The following is a 9,186-nucleotide window of genomic DNA, read 5'->3' on the forward strand; positions in this document are numbered from 1 at the left end:
TTACTCATCCAGGCCCTTCTTGGATGAACCGTCCCTGGTCTTCGCCCTTAGCTTGTTCACCTGTGACTCTGCAATGTCGGCCCTCTCCTCGGCCTCCTCCAGCTCATGCTGCAGCTTGCGGAGTTTGGCCATGTTGGCATTTGCTGCCTCCTCTGCCTCCTCGGCTGCACGTTTGTAGGACTTGACCTTCAGCTGCAGCTTGTCCACAAGGTCCTGGAGGCGAGCCATGTTCTTGCGGTCTTCCTCGGTCTGGTAGGTGAGCTCCTTGATGCGGCGTTCATACTTGCGAACCCCCTTGATGGATTCTGTTCCCCTCCTCTGCTCTGCCTCCAGCTCATTCTCCAACTCTTTGATCCGAGACTCCAGTTTCTGGAGCTGCTTCTTGCCGCCCTTCATGGCAATCTGCTCGGCCTCATCCAGACGGTGCTGCAGGTCTTTGATGGTCTGCTCCATGTTCTTCTTCATGCGCTCCAGATGGGCACTGGTGTCCTGCTCCTTCTTTAGCTCTTCAGCCATCATGGCTGCATCTGTGATGGCCTTCTTCGCCTTCTCTTCAGCATTGCGGTTCTCTTGTATGGCCTCCTCGATCTCATTCTGCAGGTGCATGAGGTCTGCTTCATGCTTCTTCTTCTGGTTGATCAGGCTTGTGTTCTGGGAGTGCAGGAGTTGCATGCGCTCTGTAGCATCCGTCAGTTCCTGTTCAGCCATTTTGCGGCTTCTTTCTGTCTGCTCGAGGGCGGCCCTCACTTCCTCCAGCTCGGCTTGGATCAGGTTGTGTCGGCGCTCCAGGAGAGCAATGTTCTCCCTAAGGTCATCACTGCCACGCTGTGCATCATCCAGCTGCAGCTGAGAGTCCTTTAGAAATCCCTGGAGGCTCTTGAGCTGTTTCTGGGCATCAGCTGCCTGCCTGTTGGCTTGGCTGAGCTGGATCTCCATCTCATTGAGGTCACCTTCCATCTTCTTCTTGACTCTCAGGGCCTCATTGCGGCTCCTGGTTTCAGATTCCAGTGAGGACTGAAGTGACTCAAGCATCCGTTGGTAATTCCTCTTTGCCTGCTCCATTTCCTCATCTTTCTCAGCCAGCTTGCGCTCCATGTCAGCCTTCACTTGGTTGAATTCCAGCTGGGCTCGGAGGATCTTGCTCTCCTCATGCTCCAGAGAACCTTCTGCCTCCTCCAGTGCTGACTGAAGCTCTGCCTTTTCTTGCTCGAGCTGCTTCCGGATCTTCTCCAGTTCATGAGCACTCCTGCCACCCTCCCCCAGCTGATCAGTGAGGTCAGAGATCTCCTCTTGGAGGTTTTTGTTCTCTCTCTTCATCGTCTCAAGTTGATCCAGGGACTCTTCATAAGCATTCCTCAGTTTGAAGAGTTCAGTACTCAGAGACCGAGCCTCCTTCTGAGAGGCCTCCAGCTCACACTGTGATTCCTCAAACTTTTGCTTCCACTCTGCCATGACTTTGTCAAAGGCTCTTTGCTTTTTGTCCAAGACTGCAGATGCTGCATTGGATCTCTCAAGGTCCAACATCAGGTCTTCAATCTCATTTTGGAGGCGGTGCTTTGTCTTCTCAAGGGATGAACACTTTGCATTCACTGCCTCGATTGCCTCTTCAGCCTCCTGCAGTCTTTGAACCAGCTTCTTCTTTGCTTCCTCCAGTTCCTCTGTTCTCTGGATTCCATCAGTTTCATATTTTGTCCTCCATGCTGCGACCTCTGTGTTGGATTTGGACAGAGCTCTCTGGAGCTCGGCCTTGGCCTCTTGCTCCTCTTCAAACTGCTCTCGGAGCAGATCGCAGTCGTGACGAGCAGATTGCACAGCGTGGGCGAGCGCATTCTTTGCCTTGACTTCTTCCTCCAGTTGTCTGCGTAAATCTTCTACTTGCTGGTTGTACGAGTTCTTGCCTCTGGTCAGCTGTGATATCAGACACTCCTTTTCCTCCAGCTGCCGTCCAAACTCACCATTTTCAGTGAGCAGCTTGGCCCTTTGGGTGTTCAGTTCATTGATGGACCGTTGTCCTTCCTCATATTTACTTTTGTACTCATTCATGTTGTCTTCCATTGTACGGCACATCTTCTCCATGTTGGACTTGGCCTTCACCACACTCTCCATGTTAGAGGATAAATCATCCAACTCCAGCTTCAGTTCACTCTTTTCCTTCTCCAGCTTTTGCTTCACACGTTGCAGGTTATCAATCTGTTCACCCAGTTCAGCAACGCTGTCAGCATGTTTCTTCCTGAGGGAGGCAGCAGTGGCCTCATGTTGGAGGGTAGATTCCTCCAGCTCCCTGCGCAGCTTCTGAAATTCAGCATCTCTCTTCTTATTTAGCTCCACCTGTGCAGATGTTGCTCCTCCTGCCTCCTCCAGGCGTTCGCTGATGTCCTCCAGCTCACGGGAAAGATCAGAGCGCTGCTTCTCAACTTTGGCCCGGGCTGCACGCTCGGCATCAAGTTCCTCTTCTAATTCTTCAATTCTAGCCTGGTTTTCTTTCAGCTTCTTCTGGAGCTGAATGGTAGCAACCTGCTCGTCTTCTAGTCTTGAATTTATCTGGACAATCTCAAAGTCCTTTTTTTTTAGTTTTTCCTCCAGTTGCTGCTTGTCGTTTTCTAAGTCCATCAAACTCTCCTGGGTCAGTTTCAGGTCTCCTTCAAGCTTCCTCTTTGAACGCTCAAGGTCCATCCTGACTTTCTTCTCTTGCTCCAATGAGCCCTCCAGATCATCCACTTGTTGCTCCAGCTTAGCTTTGGCTTTTGTCAAGCTGTTGGCTTTGTCTTCTTCACTCTGAAGATCATCCAGTGTCTGCTGGTGAGCCTCCTGCAAAGCTCTCTTCTCTTTGGTTAGTTTCATGATGTTTTCATCCTGGGAGGCCATCTCTTCTGTCAGGTTTTTCACCTTATTTTCTGTGGCATGTTTTTCTTTTTCGACCTTGGCCAAAGTCAGCTCCAGATCATCTATATCTTTCTTCAACTCAGAGCATTCATCTTCAAGTTTCCTTTTCTTAGCTGTGAGATCTGCATTAAGCTCTTCTTCATCTTCCAGTCTCTCTGTCATTTCTTTTAGCTTGGCCTCCAGTTGGATCTTGCTCTTTATAAGCTGTTCACAGCGTTCTTCAGCATCTGTCAGTGTGTCCTGTTCAGATTGAATTTGCAGAGTCAGATCATTCTTCTCTTGGAGAAGAGTCACTATCTTCTCCTCTAGTTCCTTCCGTCTTGTTTCTGATTTTTCCAGAGCTTCCTTCAGCTTGTTGAACTCATCCTTCATGTTGGCCATCTCCTTCTCAGACTCAGCGCTCTTCAGCAGGGGTTTGATCTTGAAGAAGAGCTTCATCCAGGGCCAGTTCTTTACACCCAGAAAAGAGCGAAGGTTCCACTGAATGACCATCAGGGCATCTCTGCGCTCAACAAGCTTAGCAAACTGAGCCCTCATAAGGATTGCCCGAGCATTAGCCTGGATCCTGGTAATGATTCGAGAGAGTTGCTCATCTCGCATCTCCTCCAGTGTCCCTAGCAGACCAGCTTTAAAAAAGACTTTGGTGTGGCCAAACTTGTACTGAGTGTGGTCGATGTCCAACGATCCTAGTAACTTTTCAGCGCTCTTCTTGCAGTCAATGAACTGGCCTTCAGGGATGGCAGAGGCATTCAGTATCCTGTACCGTTGTTTGAAGTCGCCATAAAGCACCCTGTTTGGGAAACCCTTCCTGCAGATTCGGATACCCTCCAAGACACCATTACAGCGCAGCTGGTGCATCACAAGGCAGTTGTCCATGACCCCTGGAGTTTTCCTCTCATTGGGAATCAGACAGCGGACAAAGTGGGGATGTGTGGTCTTCAGGTTGGTCATCAGCTTGTTCAGGTTTTCCCTGTGAAGTGCAGACACGGTTTGGAATGAGGAACCCTTCTTTTTGGCTCCTTTGCCACCTCCTTTGTCACCACTGTCAGCTCCTGAATAGCTTGAAAACAACAGACTGAGAAGCTTAAGAGATGATTTCTGGTAAAGACCCACCACAGTTTCATTCAAGGGGTCTTTGTTTTTGACCAACCAGTTGCCGATGTTGTAGTCCACCGTGCCAGCATAATGAACCAGGGCAAAATGAGCCTCTGATTTCCCCTTCGCAGCCCTTGGTTTTTCAAACATCTTGTTCTTACCCAGATGATTATCATAGAGCTTGGACTTGAAGGTCTGGTCACTGGCTTTGGGAAACATGCATTCCTCCTCCAGAATGGACAGGATCCCCAGCGGCTTCTCTATGAGGTCAATGCAAGCCTGTAAGTCCATCCCAAAGTCAATGAACTCCCAGTCAATACCTTCTTTTTTATACTCTTCTTGTTCCAGCACAAACATGTGGTGGTTGAAAAACTGTTGCAGTTTCTCGTTGGTGTAGTTGATGCAGAGCTGCTCAAAAGTGTTGAAATCAAATATCTCAAATCCAGCAATGTCCAGCACGCCTATGAAGTACTGACGATGTTGTTTTGTGTCCAGGGATTGGTTGATTCTCACCACCATCCAGTTGAACATTTTTTCATACACTGATTTAGCCAGAGCACCAAGGGCATAGTAGACTTGGTCTACACTTTGGCCTTTGGTGACATATTCATTTCCTACCTTGACTCTGGGGTGGCACAACCCTTTGATGAGGTCAGCAGAGTTCAGCCCCATTAGGTAAGCTGATTTATCAGCAGCCTCCGTCCCATCAGGCTCAGCCTGCTCCTCACGCTGTTTCTGTTTGAACTTCATGTTGCCATAGTGCATGATGGCTCCCGTCAGTTTATAGACACCCATCTTCTCATCTGGAGTGAAGCCAAGCACATCAAAGGCGCTGTCTGTGGCCATCAGCTCCTCAGAGTCGTTGATGGAGGCCACTGTTACTTCTCCTTGGGAGATGTAGGAGTAGTCATACGGGTTGTTGGTGATCAGCAGCATGTCCAGCAGCTCTGGCTTCTGATTGGACAGGATCTGGTAGAAGATGTGATAATTCCTCTCAGCCTTGAGCTGAAAGGTGACACGTGACTTCTCCAGAAGGTACGTCTCGATGTCAGCAGACGACAGTTTGCCGCTTGTACCAAAGTGAATTCGGATGAATTTTCCAAAACGAGATGAGTTGTCGTTTCTCAGCGTTTTGGCGTTGCCAAAAGCCTCCAATGCAGGGTTCGCCTGGATGATTTGATCCTCCAGGGTTCCCTTGCTGGTATCTTTTTTGCCTCCACTGCCGACTGCAGCAATGCTGGCGAAGTACTGGATGACTCTCTTGGTGTTCACAGTCTTCCCTGCTCCAGATTCTCCAGTGATGAGGACAGACTGGTTCTCCCTGTCAGTCAGCATGTACTGGTAGGCATTATCAGAGATGGAGAAGATATGAGGTGGAGCCTCAGTTCTCTTCTTCCCTCTGTAAGCTGCCACCACCTCTGCATCATAGACAGGAAGCCATTTGTAAGGGTTCACAGTGACGCAGAAGAGCCCAGAGTAAGTGTATATCATCCAGGCAGCATAACGCTCTTTGAGGTTAAACAGCACAGCAGGCTCATGGAGGAACGTGAACATCGCCATGTCTTCAATTTTATCGAATTTTGGTGGGTTCTGGGGGTGGATGTCTGACTCCTTCACAGTTGTCGTTGTTCCATCCTCCTTCTTGACAGTCACCATGCCTCCATCTTTGCTTTGGATTTGTCCCTTCATATATTCCACCTTGTCGTCAACGACAAAGCATTCAGTCTTGATGTCAAACGGTCTAGTTTGGGCCTCCAGACGCTCCTTCTCTGACTTCCTCAGGTAAGGAGCAGCCTTCCCGAACTCGGCCATAAGAGCGTCACCCATGGTTGAGGGTGGAGGTTTGCGGCAGACACACGAGAGATCAGTCTGAGAAGAGAGTATTTTCTCTGGTGACGCTGATGCAGGACTGCAGACTCTTCACAGCAGGCACCGTTTATAAAGGTTCCCTGTGGACCAAATTAGGAGGTAACGGCTGCAGGAAGAAAGAAAAGAAAGATTGACACTAAATTTGTCCTGGGTCGTAAAAGCACCATGAGGGCAGTTTCAAGACCTTAGGCTGTTAAAGTCCATTTTAGGAAAAGGACAGTTTCTCTGCTTATCTGCCTGCTGATAGGGACTCCTGACACCTCTGCATTTAGACTCCGCTGTATCCTCACAGGACTTACTCTACAGTTCATCCATCACTTCTATAATCAGCGAAATCATTCATTGGCTGATGTTTGAGACTTCTTTTAAAAGGAAAACTTAATGTAAAATACAAAGACTTCCAACCCATTTGTTATCCACCTAAGTGTTTGTAAAATGATGCAGACGAGTCAAACATTTGTGAGGATGGCATCTGTGGTTTGAATGTGCCTCAGATATGAAGAGTGTGGTCTGACTGACTGAAGTGTTTTTGTCTCTTTATCTCGGACAGTCTGGACTCATCAGCTTTCAGCCTTCAAATAGAAACCAGAGACACTTGATTTAGAGTTTGTATCTCAGTGACAGACAAACAAGTGGACAACAGAATGAACTCCTCCAAAAGATTTCAGCCACACTGCAAATACATGATGATCTTCTGGAATCTGATGCATTGCTGTAGATTAAAGCAGCCAACAGGATATAAAGTAGTTCAGTGAGCTCAAGCTGAAACATCTACAGCAATAAAATGCCGCAAACACATGAATCCACAGACAGCAGAGAGAAACACACTGACAGGAACACTTTACTCATACACGAGTACTTTTACTGCATTCTGCTGATAATACTCACATTCTTTTACTAAGTAAGGTTTTGGATGCAGGACTTTTATGTGTAGCGGAGTATTTTGACAGTTTGTATTTGGACTTTTACTTCAGTAAAGGACCTGAGTACTTCTTCCATCACTGCTTTGTTTATTTTGTACATTTCTGTGTTGAGCTGACATGCTGAGCGTTCAATGAAACTTTTTCCAGAAAAAAATTCAGCTATTTGAATTAATCAAATTATAAGAAACTGTGTGAGCAGTGAATCAATCAATCAAATGCAATCAATCAAATTTATTTATAAAGCACATTTAAAACAACAGCCGTTGACCAAAGTGCTGGACAATTTTCAACATAAAAGCAACATAAAAGCAGCATGTGACAAGAAACAGAAATAAAACTCTCACACTGAGTTAAAAGCCAAAGAATAAAAATGAGTTTTAAGACGTGATTTAAAAACAGGCAGTGAGGGGGACAGTCTAATGTGCAGAGGCAGCTCGTTCCACAGTTTGGGGGCTACAACAGAGAAGGCCCGAGCTCCTCGCTCTGGGTACAACTGAAAGTGATTGACTGGCAGACCTAAGAGCTCGTACTGGCTCACGTGTCACTAAAAGCTCAGCCAAATAACTTGGATTTAGCCCATGTAAAAGTTTAAAAGCAAAGGTGAAAATTTTAAAATTGATCCTAAAACGCACCGGGAGCCGGTGAAGGGAATCATCACGGGGGAACTGTGCTCTCGCTTGTGTGTTCCTGTTAAAAGTTTTTGGACTAACTGTAAGCGTGAGAGAGAACTCTATCGAATCGATCATTCAGTGGTTTTCCCAGCTCAACGTGACGGATGATCACTGTGTTGGAGTATGTTAGACCTCCAAAACGTTCCCAGGGTGCACTGCGGTTTTCAGAGGTTTTTCTTAACAGGAAGTTCGTTTTGTGGTGAAGTTTCAAAGGGAATCATATTTTTCAATTTACTTTAGTTTCAGACGACTGACTGAACAAAACGATTCAAATGAAAAGCTCCAAACAGTCACTGCTTTTCAAGAACAGCCTCTGGTGACTAAGACAAATGTTCATTAACTGCTAACTTTGTTTGTGGCTGAATATTACCGCTGAACACAAAGTCCTGATGATAAACCTCCTGCCATAAGTCTAATAAATCCAATGGCTTTTCAAATTATTGCATCTGTGTGACTTTTTTAAGCTTTTTTTTAGATGATTTCTAAATGAAAATAAAGTCTGTGATGTTGATAATAATGACTGAACAACAGGAAATGAATCAAACACAAACATCTGTGGACATGAACAGTGTTTGCTCTGATGGTAACGTCTGAGGCCACAGTCAGCTGAAGAACAAATAAACACTTTGTCGTATTAATTAAAGTCAGCGATGGTTTAAGACCATCGCTGAAAACTGCCGAGCTGCATCCAAATCAACTTTCTATTAGATTTACTTATACTGACTTTTTATTTTTGAAATTAACATTCAATTTTATTTGTTTGCCTTTGAAACAGGTTCAAGTTTGTTTCACGTAAAATATTTTTACATCAGTAACATTTTAAACTGAGCTCATTTCTACACTGTGGTATTACTACTTTTACTTCAGTAAAAGATCTGAGTACTTTGACCACCACTGATGGTGTGTGTGTGTGTTTAAAGGGTGTGTGTGTGTGTGAGCAAGATGAATTTAGTGTGTATTGAGTCTGTCGCTGTGTGTGCCAGAGGGGTGGTGTTTGTTCCATTTAGACAAACATTGACACTGCAAGTCAAAGGTCAAAGGTCAAAGCTACAAACCTACATTCTCACCTCCAGACAGCTGACCAATCACAGCGTGAGCTGTCAGATTGTTGGATGACGTCACAGAGGGCGAGGAGAAGAAAATCATTGCAGTTCAGAAAAAACTGAATCATTTGTGAATTTATTCAAAAACAATACAAAGAACAAACGTAAGAACGAAGAGTCAGAGTGATTTTAGGCTTCAGTTCGGCTCCACGTGTGTCGCGCTCTGTAAAAACTTTAACTTAGACGTGATGCAGGAAACATCTTCTGACGTAAAAGAGGAGAAATAACAGCAAACAACCAACAAGTGCAAAGTCACATTCTGAGTAAAACTGTGCAAGTTTTCAAAATAAATCCACTTCCTCCATTTATAAAGCAACCAACAGGAAAACAAAGAGCTTTTAAGTTCACCATCAACAAAAGAGCATGCTGGGAAAATCATCAAGTTCGATCTCAGTAACCCGACGTCAACGCAAAGCGTGTAACACAGCCACAGTCCACGCCGCTGCACCGCGCCGTCGGTCGATCACACTCCGAGGACACACGTCTGCGAACGTTTCAACTTCATTCTGTCAAACTCAAATACAGAATTTCAATGAAGTTGTTCTTAATGCAGTTCATGTCGGAGTTTAACTTTCCTTTAAATCAACAGAAAACTGATTCAAACATTCGCTGTCTGAGTCAAGTCACAGGTTTCGTTCTGTT

General features: G+C 45.8%; 1 protein-coding gene across 1 annotated transcript; it reads right to left on the minus strand.

The window, feature by feature from the left end:
* myh6 (myosin, heavy chain 6, cardiac muscle, alpha) lies at positions 1–5,805 on the minus strand. The gene has a single exon (XM_076756761.1). The coding sequence runs from the start codon at positions 5,803–5,805 to the stop codon at positions 1–3; it is 5,805 nt and encodes a 1,934-aa protein (XP_076612876.1).
* Between the last annotated feature and the right edge of the window lie 3,381 nt (positions 5,806–9,186).

The sequence above is a fragment of the Chaetodon auriga genome, chromosome 18 (genome assembly GCF_051107435.1).
Source record: "Chaetodon auriga isolate fChaAug3 chromosome 18, fChaAug3.hap1, whole genome shotgun sequence".
In the NCBI taxonomy this organism is placed as follows: Eukaryota; Metazoa; Chordata; class Actinopteri; order Chaetodontiformes; family Chaetodontidae; genus Chaetodon; species Chaetodon auriga.